The following is a 19,277-nucleotide window of genomic DNA, read 5'->3' on the forward strand; positions in this document are numbered from 1 at the left end:
AACTAGGACAGTTCCTCTGTCTTCAAGTCCGTCTGTCCCCACAAACTGCCTTAACTTCAGACCATCTCCGTTGCCCCTCTTAATCCCTGGTACAAATGACAGCGGGCAGAGTGCAGCGTGGCCTTTTACTGTTGCCCTGGGGAGCCTTTGATTTCTTTTTCCTAATTCATCTGCCCCTTTATATATTCTCAGTTTCACAAGTCACTAAGTTTAAATGTTTAAACATTTCCCCTTCCAGTAGCCAAAAAAGACACAGAGTGGCAGCTAACACAGTAATAAATTTATGCATAGCCACGGGAGATAAGCTTCAGTGCAACATAGACATAGAGTACGGCTCCCGGGCTTGGGTAAAAATGCAGTGACGTTTCATAAATAAGAGAATTTTAAAATACTCCCAGCAGTAAATAAGGATAAAATACAGCTTATACCCAGCAGCACCCAGCCAGGATCATAGCTCCTTATACAAGAACACTGTGAACTAAATAACAGCGGGAGTTAGCAAATCCGTGTTAATGTCACATCCCCCAGGCCAGGGGCGGCTGAGAACTCAGTGCAGTGAGGTTGTCACCCTCCTGACACGCTGCCTCCTACATCTCCTGACACCTCTTGATTTGCTGAAGATCTTTGATAGTCACCGAGGAAACACAGAGGTACTGATGCCACAAATAAGAGGGTTTTTCAGCTGATTTGAGGTTAGCAGAGAGGACCTTAGGAAAGGAAAGTAGGGCGTGGTGGGCTGCTCCTACAGCCTGGGGAGCATGGGCACTCCACAGCCCTGGGGATGGGTTCTTCTTGATTTACAGCTGATGCCCAAAAAAATTGGAGGCTTTTTGTGGGTCCTTGGTAGCTTTGTTTCGCGTTTTCATATCAGGTGACACTTAAGCAATGACTTATAGAAGTAAATAATAAATACACATGTACATATGTATATATACACACATATACATGTATACATACACATACAGGGGCTCTTACCTTTATTTGAAATTCTACTGAAGAGGACAAGAATTTTCTCTATATATTTCTTGTCTCCATCTGTGTGTGTATGTGTGTGTGTGTGTGTGTATGTGTGTGTGTCTGTGTGTGTGTCTGTGTGTGTGTGTCTGTCTGTGTGTGTGTGTGTGTGTGTGTAATAATAAGGGGAAATGGAATGCTATGGAATTTATCAGTCCTGTCATTCAGTAAGATGTATCTCTGAGTGTGTCACACCATAAGCTCTGTACATGTTGTGGTGAGAGGCTCTGCCCCGACACTCCCCGGAAGGAGCTGAAGGTTTTGTTGGCATAAGCTCCATTGTAGTGGGCAGCTGGAGAGCCTGGTAGATGAGTTTGCTTTGGCAGGAAAGACACCCTAGGGAGAGAGACACACAAGAGTCCAGCTTGTGGAGGGAGCTGTGAGGAAAGGTCCTCAGTCTCCAGCTACAGGGAGACTCAATGCCATCCTAAGGGTGTTGGACTTCAGTGGGTCAATGTCTGGAAGCCACTGGAAGATGGTAGAGCAGGAATAGGATGATGTGTGTTTCACCTCAGTTTTCTACAGAGATGAGGTGAAAGGCAGTGAAGGCTCCTGGGAGAGAACGGAAAAACTGCTGTGACCTAGCACGTACTCCTGTGGTACTCACTGCACCATACTTCAGGCAGTTGCTTGCTTGTTTGTTGGAAGGGAAGTGGTTATTTTGGTTATTTTCTGAGTTTTTGTTTTGCTTTATTTTCGTTTGATGAACTTTGCTTCGCTGATGAACTCATCCACCCAATCTCCATGAATTTACTCTTAAAACCTTCTGGAGCAACCATAAAGTTGAACAGGCACAACTATAAACGTTATTGGCAGAGTTTTAAAGACTTTCATGCTGCCTTTTCTTAAATCTTCTTGAACCAAACAAATACTTACCCCTGATATAAAATGTAAACATCTCATTATAAGATTTTAGTTTGGGGCACGTTGGGCAGTCGTACTCTATAAAGTGACATGGTTTATCATCCAAATAAGCAGATTCTAGACTGACAAGATACTGTGTGAGGAACACATTCAAATATCTCCCATGTGAAATTTTACTTTTCTTACTGCTTCCCTCAAAACGAAATGACAGGTCAGGCCCTGAAACTGTGGCAGGAATGTGCCAGTCACTTTTCTCACTCATCCCTGTGACGGAACGCCCGATAAGAACAACTCTTTTGCTCACAGTTTCCTGGGTCCAGTTCACTCTATGGGCAAGGTATGGTGGACCAGCTAACAGCACAGTGGGCAGGGAGCACAGAAGCAAATGCTGGGGCGGAGAGATGAGAAAACTCCACACCCAGTGGTGCTTCTTCCAACAGGCACCACCTCTTTCAGGTCACCACTTCCCAGCGTCACCACCACTTTAGGATCCTGTGAAGATGTGAATCCATTCACTAGTTCAGAGCACTTGTAATCTAACTGTCGCCGGACACAGCCATACTCAAAGGTCACTTAGTCTAACATTGACAACTGTGCACAATCAAATGCAGCATCACAAGTAACTCTGTTTTGACTATAATAAACACAAACTATTCCATAAACATATTATAGGTAATTCTGTTTTTATCTACATAACTGTAGATTTAGCACTCAGGGAAAAAAGTTTAATTTCTGTCTCCTCGTGTAGAATGAGCATTGTATTTGTTCAGTGTCAGGGTTCTTGGGAACAGAAACTGAATGGGCCCATTGCATTAAAGAAGAATCTGTAGGATTGGGGGATGAAAGCTAGGTATAAGAAATGGTAATTCGGGGGCTGGAGAGACAGTTCAGTGGTTGAAAACATAGGCACAAGGTTCAAGACCACAGGACCAAGGTTCAATTCCCAGCACCCACATGGCAGCTCACAATAGTCAGTGACTCCCCATTCCAGGGGATCTGACACCTTCTCACAGATACATGCAGGCCAAACACATGCACACAAAATAAAAATAGTTTAAAAAAAAAGAAATGGTAATTTTATGTGGGAGGTTTTTTGTTTTGTTTTGTTTTTTGTTTTTGTTTTTAACTTTTTCCTTTTGACAAGCTGGGTAAGCAGCCCTTGGTGGCAGATACATGCGCAATCTACAAAGCTTTGTCTTCTACTAAAGGCTTTTACTCTGCTTAAGAGTGAACTAATTATTGGTTGATGGAAAGGCTCCTTGTATTGGTCCTATCACGATTACCAAACTTCGTGTCTCTATCCCACTAAATCCAACATTGTGGAAACGTAAACGCCAATTCATGAGGTTACAGGAGGTTACAAACCCCGCATCTCCCTGTCTAGGTCCCTGAGAATTTGATCTTAATAGCATTGAGTACTCTCAAAAGAACAGTCATAAATTATTTAAATTATGTTCTCCAACTTTTACCCTTGGTTCAGGGCAAACCAATTTTGATTCGTTCATAAATTAGATTGGTATTGTTCTTTTTTTTGAAGAAGAGAATTTACTGAAAGTGCTTTTGCAGTATTGCGGCCATGGGGTTAAGTCAAGGAGGATTAAGAGCTGGTCCCTGCCCTGCTGTGGACAGCTTTAACTGATAGCCTTTCAGTCCCTCTCTCAGGGGGCTGTCATGAGAACTGAATAAAGGCTTTCGAAAGCAATTTGAAAGATAAAAACCTATAAAAATAGCTAATTTTTGTTACTGAACATCCCAGAGACACTGCAGTAGAACAAATGGATGCTGATGACCTGTGGTTGGTATTCCAGGGCACAAGGGAAACGCTCAGCCGCCACTGCACCACCCTTGGAGACGCTCTCCGGAAGGAGAATGATTTCGCTCTCATAATCGATGGGAAGACCCTCAAATATGCCTTAACCTTCGGAGTCCGGCAGTATTTCCTGGACTTAGCTCTGTCCTGCAAAGCTGTCATTTGCTGCAGGTAAGTTCTCCCCAACGTTGTCAGATCTCAACAGAGGTGACCTGATCTTAATATCGTCACGTCTATGTGTGAGTATGTGCACGTGTGCAGGCACACAAGGAGACTACAGAGGCTGGGTTCCCCGAAGCTGGAATTACAGGCACCATGTGGGTGCTAGGAACAGAGAACTTGGGTCTCCGAGGAGCGGGACAATGCGTCTTGACTACTGAGCTCTCTCTCCAGCCGCACCTTAACTCCTTAATTTTTAATGGTCCACAAAGCTTTCTTTTTTTTTTTTTTTAAATCAAGAAATTACAAATGTTGGGTCATTTCATTCATTCACTCAAGTCCCAAAGTTCACAAGCCGAGATGGATTTGTTAGCGGAGTTTTGAAAGTGAGCCCTAACTGTCACTATTGAATACTTTCATAATACAAAAGCGCCATCTCTTTGCTGCTTATCCCTATTTAAAATCAGCCAGTGGCAGCCAGGTAGATGGCACACGTCAATAATCCCAGCTACTTCAGAGGCTAGAGCCAAAGATACCAAGCTTAGGGTCTGCTTGGGCAATTTAGGGAGACTCTATACCAAAAAAATTAAATAAATACACTTCCGAGAGGACTATAAATATAGCCAGGTAGGTTTTATCTAACATCTACAACACTGGGTTCAAACTCCAACACTGTATGTATGTATGTATGCATGTATGTATGTATATATGTATGTATGTATATTGAGTGAGAGAGAGAGAGAGAGAGAGAGAGAGAGAGAGAGAGAGAGAGAGCGAGCCAGGGCTGTAGCTTAGTGATAGAGTGAGCTCTAAGCCTTCACTCTGATCTTCAGGGGAGAAAAAAGTACATTATTTATCTGCATTTCCACTTTGGTTCATATAGAAAGAGCCCTGTTGTCTCTATTTAGATTGCTGATCCTGCTGCTAGGATTTATTCTGTAGGGACAGCGTAATGGGAGGTACAGACTGAGTCATTTTCCAAACAGCTGAAGTTTATTTACTCTAAGACTCTTGCCTATTAATTTATTATATTGCTTATGTCTGAATTAAATTCTGTTTTTGAGTTACCATAGCTCTAGCCTCTCTGGCTGAGGGGATCTTCCCCATCTCTTTGTCTAAATTGTGGAAACTCTGTCCTACTTGATAGCATTAGCCAGGCTCCTCTCCTGAGGTGTCCTCAGCTAAGGGTCTCCGGTCATCCCCGTGCTGAGTCATGCCAGCTGGTCAGTGAATCCCGTACTGATTCAACTCACTCTCCCTCTTCAGGAGACAACACAAGTGTGGCTTCTTGATAATTTCCCCGTCTGTGCTCCTGCCCTTGTCCTCCACATCCTTCTGTTTGCTCTTATTGAAAAGCTTTATTTCCTAATAAAAGAAACGTATTCCCTTTAAACCATTTCTTTTTGTCTCAGTTTATCCACTTAAAATCTATTTCTTGAATTTCTCTACTTCCTGGAGTGCGTTTAAACCACACACCCTGTAAGGACCATGCATAAGCATCATTTTGACCTACAAAGTTTTACTGTTCTCAGAGAATTAAGGCTTGCCCTTTATCTTCAGGTTTCTAATTATAGGTATCATTATAGAATCTAGTCTTCTCTGTGGTCTCTATTAATAATACGACCAAGTGTATTATTTTGAGTGGTAGGTTATGCGAATGCTTAGCGTTTAGAACAGCCATGTTCTTTTTTATCACACTGATGGAAATTATTTTCTATGCTTGGCTTTGCTTTGGCATCTTCGTGCTTTTTAAAATCTGGGGCTTCAGTAACTTCCTGGTTTCCTGCTAATGTCTTGACAGGGGCTCAGGGATGCTCAGCCCTCACACTCTTCCATCAGGCTGATTCTGTGCTACATTTAGCCGTTTCGTCTCCTCCACTAATGGGTTCATGAGGATCAGCGGGAGATTGCTCAAAAGCCCAGGAGTGTCATGGCTGTTGGCTCCTACTCAGAAACGGTCTGCAGACCAGAAAACAGTGACGTGCAGTTAAAAGCAGCCAGTTGGCTCTAGCTGGCATCTGTGATGTGCCTACTGTGTGCTGGGCATAGTGCTGGGCAGGACTCACTCCCTGCTGTCCTCACTGTCTCTGCCCGCTCTACTCTAAGCATGATAGCAGTTGGCTTCCAAGATGCAGGGAGGCCGGTCTTCCTGATAACAGCCACTGTAGCAGAGCCTGACACAGTGCCTCCCTCAGTTCTTCCTAAAGCTCGACCACAGGATCAAACCATAGCAGAGGAACACTAGAGAGCAGAGGCAAGGCGGAAGTAGTTCTGTGCTTGTGATGTTCTCTCTGGAGAACTTGTGGAGATCCTTGTGCTGGGGGATCACAGGGGCCTCAGAACTCTTCCAGGCCAGGGACCCTGGGAGGGATTCGCCCTTCAGTGGACCTGGAGCTCAGTGCTGACACTGAGCTTAGAAATCCGTGTGTGGCTGCTTCCTCCCTCCTGGGCTGCCTCTGCCATGTGGACGTTTGAGGGTCCTGGCGGCCCCTGGCCAGATAGTTCTAGTCAGGATTTTGTTGTTGTTTCAGTTAAATGTCTTCCTTCTGCTCTGTTTAGTCTAATTACCCTCATACTCTTTTCCCTAAAGGAAGGCTTCTGGCCTGTCTCTGAGGCTGCTCTAAACCCAGAACTATGTCAGTGCCACAGCCGGATTAATGTGTGTGCACCTTCTTGGCCTAGTGCCTCTTCGAATTTGAACCACTGGCACAGATCATGTTTTTCTCGTTCCTGTGCTGACCCCTGAATGTAATGGCGGTGCCCCTGTCCCAGGTTGGGGATGGGGAGTGAGCCTGCAGAGTGCTTTAAGGATGAGCCCCGGGTAATTCTTCTTCTCACACAGTAATCTCCCAGCCTCAGGAAACTATTTCATTCCATTAGAAAAGTGATGCTCAGATAAATATTGAATATTATTTCAAAATACTTCACAGCACTGTGTCCCAAGTTCACCTCACACTCATGCTGAGTCGTTGAGGTTTTCCCTCAAAATGAGACACCTTTCCAGTCTACCGTATGTCAGTCCACACCCATGAAGAGAATCCAGAATCGGACTCTCCTCTACAGTCCATTGAAGCAGGATAATGGAGTCAGTAATGAGTCTCATCCACTCCGTCCTCAGGACTCCATCAGCTTTCCTCCCTGACACTGGCACCCAAGGCAGAAAGAGTTTCTCCTGTTTGCCTAATAGCCACGGTTACAAAGATCACTTTTGCTCTCCAGAGCCTCTGCTGAATTGAAAGAAGCTGCTGTTCTCTGTCAGCCGTCATACTCCTCCAGCCCTGTCTTCTGAGGGGACCACTGAGAGACAGAGACAATGCCCCAACCCAAAATTATTCAGGGCATTGGAGTCCTGGTTTTGGTTTACAGAATATAGGCTACATGTTATATGTCAAGAAGTTATATGTCACATGTGTATATGTGTGTATATATATGTATATTGCGCATATATATGTGTGTGTGTATATATATATATATATATATATATATATGGTTCTAAAATCAAAACAGTATAGCAGTTTTGTTTCCTATCAGCCTACCAAGCACTGTGTTCACAGAAGCTATGTAACTTTCGTGTTTGCTGTTTGACAGTTTGCCTCCGTCTCTCGGGTCCTAAGAAGCAGCACACGCCCATGTCTAAGAGTGTCTTGCTTTCAACCTATCAGCATAAACGTCTCTTCTGGTACTTATTCCCTTCCATTCATTTGCCCAAGTCCACTGCTTCTTACTTGGGACAGCCACAGATATATAGGTTGTTTGGTTGGTAGCTTAATTGGCTAGTCTAAGAAGCAGGGTCTCATGTATTCCAGGCTGCCTGGGAACTCACTATGTACCCAAGGCTAGCCTTGAATTTCTAGTCCTCTTTCCTCCCCCTCTTCTTCCTCTCCCTCTCCCTCTCCCTCTCCCTCTCCCTCTCCCTCTCCCTTTCCCTCCTCCTCCTCCTCCTCCTCTTCCTCCTCCCCCTCCTCCCAAGTACTAGAGTTAGAGACATGCTCCTCCTGCACACCCTCTCTGGCACCTTAGACACTGAATTGAACCATTCTCCCTACAAAATGGTGAGAATAGAAGGCAGCAACATAGACTCTTCGGGGTGCTGATGTTAAAGCAAGTGGAGGACAGTTACTGAGGTACGAAAAGGAAGGGAACACCTCCTAGGGTGCTCATCCCAGCTTGGGAGCACCTGGTCCCCCTTGGAGGTTTTGTATGAACTGTGCTTCTGCTGGCTGCTCTGTGTTAGGCATCACCTCTCTGCTGCTTAGATCCTGGTCTGGGGACAAACATGGAGCTTTTCTTCCTCTGACCTATCCCTCCAGAAGAGCAGGAAGGCCACCATGAAGTATCGCTGTGCTAAATAGTGTGCGGTTTCTGAAGTCCTCATCAGTTCATATAACCCAGCTTTTCAAAGCATCTTATGTTTTTCTGGGGTTTTTTAAATTTTTTTCCTGTAGTTGTCAGTTTAGTTTAAACATATTTTGAAACTTACATTCTGTGACAGTTGGTTGAAAATTGGCTTAAAGCCTCCAGCTTTTAGACTGTCTCGTAATCACCGTCCTGCTACATAATTTATGTACTCGTGTCTCCTGAAAAGCAGAGGTTAAACTTCAGCAAGCATTTTTCTCCAGTTGAAACATCTCTAATCAAAGCTCAACCCCCTTTTAGGCCATTTTCTCCACAGTAGATTTTTTAAAAAGGAAAAGAAAAAGAAAAAAAAAACTTGATTTCAGCAAGTGTTGTCACTTAGAGTGACATTCCCAGGCAAAACCTTTTGCCTGACTCTGCCTGATGGTGTCTTCCAAGAAGAGGCCTAAGGGGACACTGTATATTTTCTGTTGCAACACGAGTGTGTTAAGAAGAAGGAGGTCAGGGCAGGCCTACTTCCTGAGTCTTTGGGGGATTGTCTTTAGCTCAAGGACTCCTCGAATAAATGTCCAACTTAGGAGGTAACGACAAGGCACAAACGAAGCCAGTAACTACTCAACAGACATTCCTTCAAAGAAAAAGAAGTTGTGCACATTACCGGGCGCCAAGCAGATGTTTGGCTTCAGAAGACTTACAAACTGTTAATGAATGCCGACCCTATACTTTTTTTTCCCAAAAAATCTGAATAAATATTAGAAATGTGGAGAGACTGTTTCTTTCATAGACATCTGACGAAAGGACACACTGAGGGGGTTTTATGGCTTTATAAAATGCCCACATTTTTGCTCTAACATAATCCTCAGCTCAGGCCTCGCTCCTCTCGCTTCTTACACCTCTTCTACTAAGAGGCGTCGAAGGAACTATGGGTCTCATTGTGTGTGGTAGACACTGCTGATGAGCTCCACCAGAAAAGTCCCCATTCGAGCGGCATTCCTACAAGCAGACAAGACGCCTAAGAGCTACCAGGTGCTGCTTGCTGTGACTCGGTATGGTACCAATTCAGGTGTGGCTCCAGAAAAACCGTCTGAACACCACAGACACACATCACACGCTGTAGTCACACTTCTTATGCGAGACGGTCTCCAAAGCCTATGTGAGTGCTCATTGCAAAATACACACGTCTCACTCCCCCATGGCCAGTGTTCAAGGAGCCCTCCTTGCCACCTTGACTTACTGATAGTTACTACCGTGATTTCCTTCACCGTCTTCGGGAATGATGCCTTCTCTTACTCGGTTTGTCCTCTGTTTGATATTTTCCTGACTTGCCGTGCAGATATGCATCTCAGACAAGTGCATATCCTCAGGTCCTTAGGAGGGCTTGGCTTCATGCTTCATCCAATTTAAATGCTAAACCTCACAGAAGTCCGTTGTAGCCTTCAGCCAAATACCAATCACCCAGTAGACTGCCTAGGGTTTTCTCAGTTCCGATTCGCTGAGGGTGTGAGATATGCTGTGTAGGAGTGTGCGTGACCTCTCAGCTGGTGGACCCCAGTGTGTTAAAGGCAGAGCTCAATGTGAACCATGGACGGATTTTGGTGATTGTCTTTGTTTTAATAAGTGGGCTACTTAAAGTTAAAGAAAGGCCGAGTCCTGAGCTCAGTGCTAAGCTCCAAGTGTAAAAAACAGATCAAAAAGTAGCCAAGACTTTCTGGCAGCTACAAGGCATGGAACTGAGAGAGGAAAATGCATCCTACAGGAAGAATAGTTTTTGAAAAACAGATGTGTTAAAAGGGCATAGAGCAGTAAGGAAGGGTGTAAGACAGCTTGGAGAGTGCAGTACAAGCGAGGAATTGGTACCAGCTCTGATATTCTGCAAGAGGAAAGATGTGTTTTAGAAAGCAATCAAAGGAAGACTTTCTCTGCACTTGAGACTGAACAAGGAAGCCATGCATGTAAGACACTCCACCACTGAGCCACAATGCTGACCTTAAACTTTGCTAAACTATGTTCTTTCTCTAAACGTCTTAGTGAAACTTCCTCCTAGGAGCAATTTTCTTTTTCTTTTTTTTTTTTTTTATTAACTTGAGTATTTCTTATATACATTTCGAGTGTTATTCCCTTTCCCAGTTTCCGGGCAAACACCCCCCTCCCCCCTCCCCTTCCTTATGGGTGTTCCCCTCCCCACCCTCCCCCCATTGCCGCCCTCCCCCCAACAGTCTAGTTCACTGGGGGTTCAGTCATAGCAGGACCCAGGGCTTCCCCTTCCACTGGTGCTCTTACTAGGATATTCATTGCTACCTATGAGGTCAGAGTCCAGGGTCAGTCCATGTATAGTCTTTAGGTAGTGGCTTAGTCCCTGGAAGCTCTGGTTGCTTGGCATTGTTGTACTTTTGGGGTCTCGAGCCCCTTCAAGCTCTTCCAGTTCTTTCTCTGATTCCTTCAACGGGGGTCCTATTCTCAGTTTAGTGGTTTGCTGCTGGCATTCACCTCTGTATTTGCTGTATTCTGGCTATGTCTCTCAGGAGAGATCTACATCCTCCGGTTCCTGTCTGCCTGCACTTCTTTGCTTCATCCATCTTGTCTAATTGGGTGGCTGTATATGTATGGGCCACATGTGGGGCAGGCTCTGAATGGGTGTTCCTTCTGTGTCTGTTTTAATCTTTGCCTCTCTCTTCCCTGCCAAGGGTATTCTTGCTCCCCTTTTAAAGAAGGAGTGAAGCATTCACATTTTGATCATCCATCTTGAGTTTCATTTGTTCTAGGCATCTAGGGTAATTCAAGCATTTGGGCTAATAGCCACTTATCAATGAGTGCATACCATGTATGGCTTTCTGTGATTGGGTTAGCTCACTCAGGATGATATTTTCCAGTTCCAACCATTTGCCTAATGAATTTCATAAAGTCATTGTTTTTGATAGCTGAATAATATTCCATTGTGTAGATGTACCACATTTTCTGTATCCATTCCTCTGTTGAAGGGCATCTGGGTTCTTTCCAGCTTCTGGCTATTATAAATAAGGCTGCGATGAACATAGTGGAGCACGTGTCTTTTTTATATGTTGGGGCATCTTTTGGGTATATGCCCAAGAGAGGTATAGCTGGATCCTCAGGCAGTTCAATGTCCAATTTTCTGAGGAACCTCCAGACTGATTTCCAGAATGGTTGTACCAGTCTGCAACCCCACCAACAATGGAGGAGTGTTCCTCTTTCTCCACATCCTCGCCAGCATCTGCTGTCACCTGAGTTTTTGATCTTAGCCATTCTCACTGGTGTGAGGTGAAATCTCAGGGTTGTTTTGATTTGCATTTCCCTTATGACTAAAGATGTTGAACATTTCTTTAGGTGTTTCTCAGCCATTCGGCATTCCTCAGCTGTGAATTCTTTGTTTAGCTCTGAACCCCATTTTTTAATAGGGTTATTTGTCTCCCTGCGGTCTAACTTCTTGAGTTCTTTGTATATTTTGGATATAAGGCCTCTATCTGTTGTAGGGTTGGTAAAGATCTTTTCCCAATCTGTTGGTTGCCGTTTTGTCCTAACCACAGTGTCCTTTGCCTTACAGAAGCTTTGCAGTTTTATGAGATCCCATTTGTCGATTCTTGATCTTAGAGCATAAGCCATTGGTGTTTTGTTCAGGAAATTTTTTCCAGTGCCCATGTGTTCCAGATGCTTCCCTAGTTTTTCTTCTATTAGTTTGAGTGTGTCTGGTTTGATGTGGAGGTCCTTGATCCACTTGGACTCAAGCTTTGTACAGGGTGATAAGCATGGATCGATCTGCATTCTTCTACATGTTGCCCTCCAGTTGAACCAGCACCATTTGCTGAAAATGCTATCTTTTTTCCATTGGATGGTTTTGGCTCCTTTGTCAAAAATCAAGTGACCATAGGTGTGTGGGTTCATTTCTGGGTCTTCAATTCTATTCCATTGGTCTATCTGTCTGTCTCTGTACCAATACCATGCAGTTTTTATCACTATTGCTCTGTAATACTGCTTGAGTTCAGGGATAGTGATTCCCCCTGAAGTCCTTTTATTGTTGAGGATAGTTTTAGCTATCCTGGGTTTTTTGTTATTCCAGATGAATTTGCAAATTGTTCTGTCTAACTCTTTGAAGAATTGGATTGGTATTTTGATGGGGATTGCATTGAATCTGTAGATTGCTTTTGGTAAAATGGCCATTTTTACTATATTAATCCTGCCAATCCATGAGCATGGGAGATCTTTCCATCTTCTGAGGTCTTCTTCAATTTCTTTCTTCAGTGTCTTGAAGTTCTTATTGTACAAATCTTTTACTTGCTTTGTTAAAGTCACACCGAGGTACTTTATATTATTTGGGTCTATTATGAAGGGTGTCGTTTCCCTAATTTCTTTCTCGGCTAGTTTCTCTTTTGTGTAGAGGAAGGCTACTGATTTATTTGAGTTAATTTTATACCCAGCCACTTTGCTGAAGTTGTTTATCAGCTTTAGTAGTTCTCTGGTGGAACTTTTGGGATCACTTAAATATACTATCATATCATCTGCAAATAGTGATATTTTGACTTCTTCTTTTCCGATCTGTATCCCCTTGACCTCCTTTTGTTGTCTGATTGCTCTGGCTAGAACTTCAAGAACTATATTGAATAAGTAGGGAGAGAGTGGGCAGCCTTGTCTAGTCCCTGATTTTAGTGGGATTGCTTCAAGTTTCTCTAGGAGCAATTTTCTTCGGTAAGATATGTTTGCCAGCTTCAGTTTGCTGTGACTCTATGCACACTTCAACACTCAGATACGCACTGCCCGTATGAGGAGTCCATGTTGAAAATGCTATCCAAGCCACTTAAAGGAAAGCCCTGGTGGTTTATCTGCAAGAGTAACCGTGGATCTAAAACGTGCCTCAGAAAGGGAGTCTTTCTTAAAGTTACTTTTCTATTTTTTTCTTTTTCCCCTGAGAAGAGCTATCTGTGTGTTATTTCTTGAGCCTTGGCCCCTACATTGTAAAGTCTCTTTGGTGCCTTTGACTGCACAGAATACAGCCGATGTTGGTTTTGGAGGCCAGGAAGGGCCTCACTCATCGGTCATTTGAATAGCCGTCTTCTTACCAGAGGTGGGTGAATGTTTCATTATGCTCCATATGCTAAATATCCTTAGGATTTTCTACATAAGCTGCTGTTTTCATTCCAGTAATAAATCCGCCACAAGCTTCCAGCACAGTTCCAATACGCATGTAATTTTGGTACGTGTAACATACATTTTGTTACAGATTAATATCTTCTCGGCTTGAAGCATCATAAATGAACCTGACAAATTTTAATTAAAAAAGAAACCAGTAAAACTAAGTTAGGTTTTTCTTTTGGCAACTTCGTTATTAGTCAACCAACTATAGCTCAGTGGAGACTAGAGTGATATTCACAGGAGAGACTTTAGGAAGTCAGTAAGCAGGGAATGTGCAGCACATCCTGCCTGACTTCTGAAGAGCAGCCAGAGATGAACCTCAAACCTTATAAGTATCAAGGCTTGATTACTACATGAATAAAACACCTCATGGTCATTAGCAGAGTCGCCCTAGTTAGCTTTAAATCATCTTGATACAACCTAGACTCACCTAAGAAGGGAGTTTCAATTGAAGGATTGCCATTGTATGATGGGGGTTTCCTTAATTATTAATGATGCAGGAGAGCCCAGCCCACTGTGGGCATCACCATTCCTAGGCAAGCATCTGAGCTTATAGGAAATCTAAGGATGAGTGGTGAATGGGTCAGACAGCAGCATTCCTTCATCATTGATGCTTCAAGCTCTTACCTGAGTTGCTGCCCTGACTGACTTCAGTGATAAGAGCAGAAATAAAACATTTCCTCCATTCAGTTTCTCTTGAGTCAGGGTGTTTTATTACAGCAAACAGAACCAAAACTACAGCAACTGTATCCGTCCATGTTCCTCCTGGTTTATATCTTTTATGGGTGGCCAAAAGGAATACAATAATTCATCATACTAAATTGTGTTTTAGAATTATAACCCTGTCCCCCCACCCAAATCGTACCACATATGGTAAAATAATATTCTTGCCTATAGCATTATAAGTCTTTTGGCTATCCATGAAAAGTCCTCACATGATCCTATGTAGATACATGTACATATAACCATTATCCACGTGGTATTCAGAAAGACAGCTGTTTCCATTAAATGAGTGCAAAACAAAGCCTGTATAAAATAGGCCACCTGGAGCTGGAAAGGTAGCGCAATGGTTAAGAGCACTGGATGCTCTTTCAGAGGACCCCAGTTTGATTCCCAGCTCTCACGTAGTGGCTCACAACAGTCTGTAGCACCAACTCCAGGGATCCAGTACCCTGTTCTAACCTATGCTAGCAACAGATACGCGTGCTGGTGAAACACTCGAACACATATAAATAAATATAAATAAATAAGTAAATAAATAAATAGGACCACCTATATATTTCTTAGCTTGAATGACAAAACATCCCAGTGCTCTCTGATCTAATGATCATGGGGCACCGCAAGCTACTACATAACAAATGAGAATAGTAATGAGTAACATGTGTGGAATCTGCAGCCAGGAGCTATCCGAGAAGCACACGGCACTCAGCTCACTCCTGGGTTACGTCACAAGGAACCACCCTCTTGTTTGTGGTGCACAGGAAGAAAAACAGACCTCCGTAGCACATGCTGCATTCATAATCTTTTTAGTAGAGTCTCTCACTGCTTCCAGAAAAGGAAAAACAACCGTGGAAGACAGTAGTGAGTCATTTCAGTCTTGTTGAAAACCCACAAGCGGGGAAATTGTACATAAATATGGACACATACGCATATCCATATCTGGAAGAAGAAAATAGCTCTGATGCTTCCTTCCAGGGTATACCGCTGGTCACTGTTGGGTCTTAGAAAGCTGAAGGCTTAGGCATAGACATACAGTTTGTGATAAGCACTAGGAAGAATTAACTAGCTTCCTAGTGTGACTGCTCTAGGCCAATGATCCCAGCCTGTGGGTCACCACCCCTTTGGGGGTCAACCAACCCTTTCTCGGGGTTGCGTATCAGACATCCTGCATATCAGATCTTTATAATATAATTTATAACAGTAGCAAAATCACAGTTTATGAAGTCATAGTGAAAATATGTTTTATCCTTGGGGTCACCACAACATGAGCAAACTGTATTAGAGGATCACAGCATTAGGAAGGTTGAGAACCACTCTGGGCTGTTATAGAAATTGTACAACTCCAAAAGCACGTGCAGAAGTCAAGAAAGCAAACTCTGATGGGGTCGAGGGGTTGAAGAACTTGAAACTTATCAGGAGAAGACCCATGCTCTGGCAAATTTGGGTGTAGAAAGAAATCCACCTTGTGATCTTTCCCTCATCCTAAATGAACTCTCCTGTGTTTGTCAATGAGGCCATCTTCCATCATCTGGAGTTACTAAGTACAGGCAAGACTATCCAGAGGCCATAGTCATACCCATTGGTCTTAGCTTCTTTTCCTGCCACTTTGGTAAAATATTCTAACCAAAGCAACTTCAGGGAGAAAGGGTTACTTTGCTCACAGTTCCAGGTTGCTGTGCATCCTGCCAAGGAATTCACAACAGCAGAAGCCCCAGAGTCACATTACATTCACTTTGTTATATACCCCCATTCCCCAATCCCATGGAGCAAGGAACAACTTTTTAAGTAGACTTGAAAACAGCACCCATTTAAGAGTCCCTATCCAAAATGCATAGGTCCACCATGATTCAGAATGTTGGGTTCTAAAGTTTGAGCATGTGCTTATAGATAACTTTGGATATGAGCTACAACTCTAAGCATAAATTTCATTCCTATTTCATAAAAATTATTTCATCTTCTATGTTATAAGATTTTCCGTAAACCTGACACAATAAGCCAAAATATTTGTCGTGTGAGATCAGGTGTTGAATTTTCAATATCATGTTGGCACTCAGAAAGTTGCAGATTAGGGGCTTATGGATTTTGGATTTGAGGAATAAGAATATTCAAGGGCTCGGTGAGTAAGGCATTTGCTATGTATGCATGAAATTTGAGTTCAGATTCCCAGCACCCACATAAAGCTGGGAGCAGTAGCATGTGTGATCTTAACACTCTCGAAGTGAGATGAGAGGCAAAGGCAGGAAAATCCCTGCTTCCAGCCAGCCTGGTATACCCAGCAGTGAGCAACAAAAGCAAAATGGAATCCCATCTCCAACAAGGTGGAAGGTGAGAACCCAACAATCAGAGTTCTCCTCTGACCTCTGGTGCGTGCTGTCGCACACATGAATTCATGCATCAAACACACACAGAGCACCCAAAGTTGCACACATGTATACACACACACACACACACACACACACACACACACACACACCTCTGTAGGAAATCTTTTAACTGACTTTAGTTTCAGTAAGTGGATTCCCCCTAAAGCACACCTCTCTGTCAGAACAGCCACCCGCTGCCCCCAGACCCCTCTGCCAGAGCCTGGATGTGACATATGCACACACTCTCGTGCTTCAATGAGTTGACTGATGTCTTTCAAGTCATGCTTGTTCTGTAATGAACTCATTGCAGTTATATATCTCTAAGTAATTGTCATTAATTAAATACTTCCCAGATCACTGAGGCAATCTGATGAATATTATTGCTAAGAAAACTGAGAATAGTGGTCTGAAAGGACGTGAGTTCCTTGACAGTTTTGCCTTTGAATATAGAGAAGCTGATAAGATAGTCATCAACCAAGGTGGAAAAATTATATTCTCAGCTTCATGTTACAAAACAAAAAGTGTGTGAGTCCTGAGTGAGATTTTTGCAACAACAGAAAATCCAGGTTTCCTAGCAAAAGAAGGTTCTAGACATAGCACACCAGTTTGTACGTTCATATTATGAGTGAGATACATGAATGAGGATTTCACATTTTGTATATCCAACACCATTGCTTGACTACCAGCTGCTCTTCCAGACCACAGAAATGGTGGCTTTCACGGCCCTTGAATGGTCTGCTAAGCCTGGACTGTGCTTGCTAGTCGTTTTTGCTTAAACGCTTTTTGGTTTTTTGTTTGTTTTTTTCTAGCTTAGGGTATTCCTACTCTTTTAACAAGTGAGTCATCTCCATTGATGTGGGTGAGGATCCTTACCCAATGGTGATTTGGAGTCACTATTCCTTTATATTTCTCATCGCTATGACAAAATGCCTGACGTGAACAGTGGAGAGAGAGAAGAGTTTTGGTTCATAGTCTGAGGGTAGAGTACATGGTGGCAAGAGAGCCACAGTGACAGAAGCGTGACATGGCTGGTAACATCGCTGCCATCTACGCCTGCATTTGGGAAGCAGGGAAAGACAACTGCTGGTGCTCATGGGGCAGATTTAACTTTCCCTGTTTATTCAGTCTGGGCCTTGAATCCATCTACTTTCAGGGTAGCTCTTTCCCCTAGAGTTAACCCTCTGTGGAAACACCCTCGGGGGCACTCCCCCAGGTGCGTGTGTCCTAGGCGATTCTAAAGCCCATCAAGTTGACCATGAAGGTGACCCACGGTGTGGTATTAAAATTTACAGTGTGAAACAGAGAGAGCAGCCGCCGGTTATAGTCACGGTGGAGATGGGGGTAAGGGTTTGGTGTCGCTCTTTTCCGGAGCTCCCTTAAGTCACTGGTTTAAGCTCACTCTGTGGATGCAGTTCATAAAAACGCGCCACAATCGCCCAGCTCCACAGTGTGGTTTAACAATGTGTGCAGCGCAGGAGCCATTAAAGAGAGCTTGATAAATGTTTTCAAATGCTCCCCTTCATTCATGCCCGTTTTCACTTGCGTTCTATAGCATTTCTGGTGAGCATTCTTTTCTGACATTTACTAAATGTCAACCGTAGTCCGTGTTTAAAACCTTGGCCTAGGGCCAGTGGGCTTAGCAATTTATATTAGCCTGTTAAGAGAAATTAAAAAAAAAAAACTCGAAAGTGGAATGAAAATTGCTTTGAAGAGAAATGGAGGCAGACGGTGAAATGAACCGTTAGTAGCCCGATACTCATTCTCTTGTTGAGTTCAGTGCTGTGTCATTTTGTACTGTACCGTCTCCAAATGCCAAAAGGAATTTTAAAAATATTAAAAATAATTCCTTGATATGGCAGCTCTTTACGAATTTCTCTTCTGGGTCAGCCACTAAGAACACAGAGGAACACTCCGTCAGTGTCTCAGTCTCAAGTTGAGACTCTCCAACGTCAAGCAAGAGTCAGAGCTGCCGTAGCTCACTCCCTTCCCCTGGGCAGTAGAGACTCCTGGAGGCACGTGTTGGTGCAGAATGCCCACTGCCGGGAGCTTTTTCCTGTCACCATAGTCAAGAGTACATATGAAGACATATCGGTTCTTTAGAGGGCCTTTATTTTTAAAAAGAATAACAAGCAGGTATTTATTACACAGCTGCAGTATACTGACCTTAAGAAAGAGTTTATCTCCGAGTGAGGCACACTGCATATGCTGTAATCTGGCATTGGGAAAATCGCAGTCAAGGGAGTTCTATGCCAGAGCCCCACTACATAACTAATTCAAGGACAGCTTGGGCTGACACTGCCTCAAAAGTCTCAAAATGATGATGATGATGACGATGGCCACAATGATGTTAGAGCTCTGAAACATTTCTATACACTAGCATTTTATACACTGGTTGCTTCTTATTATCTGTGTTTATGTCAGGACTTTGCTATGTAGCTGGCCTAGAACTTATGACCCTACTTCCTGTGTCAGCCACTAAGTCCTGGGATTACCAATATGCACCACCACACCCAGCTCTAATTACTGTCTTAATATAATAGTCGTCTGGATTCATTCACTGTTTAGTCTTCCTGTCTATTTCCAGCACCGTATGAACAATAGATTAAGTTAATTGTGTCGCTGGAGCGCTCTGTCGTGGAGCATTTCCATCATTTGCTCGGCGTTTAGTTCTCAAATGACTTTTTAAGACGCATGAAAAAAATGCTCCAAGTTTAATAGCAAATGTGATGCGAGTGTAAATGCTGATGCCTTCTGTTCCTGGTCCGAGACGGCAGAAAAGGCTGTCTGACTTCTGCATTCGTGTTAGTCTGTGCCTCCAGGAGAAAACGAAGCATGTGGACTATGTTCTA

At 43.4% G+C, this 19,277-nt stretch overlaps 1 protein-coding gene across 9 annotated transcripts in view; it reads left to right on the forward strand.

Annotated features, from left to right (window-relative positions):
- The window catches only part of Atp8a1 (ATPase phospholipid transporting 8A1), a 242,534-nt gene that overhangs the window by 172,403 nt on the left and 50,854 nt on the right, over positions 1-19,277 (forward strand). For all 9 annotated transcript variants that reach the window (XM_039092730.2, XM_063272922.1, XM_063272923.1 and 6 more), the window contains 1 exon segment: positions 3,687-3,859. In XM_039092730.2, the coding sequence (XP_038948658.1) occupies positions 3,687-3,859 (173 nt within the window).

This window comes from Rattus norvegicus, chromosome 14 (genome assembly GCF_036323735.1).
Source record: "Rattus norvegicus strain BN/NHsdMcwi chromosome 14, GRCr8, whole genome shotgun sequence".
Classification (NCBI taxonomy): Eukaryota; Metazoa; Chordata; class Mammalia; order Rodentia; family Muridae; genus Rattus; species Rattus norvegicus.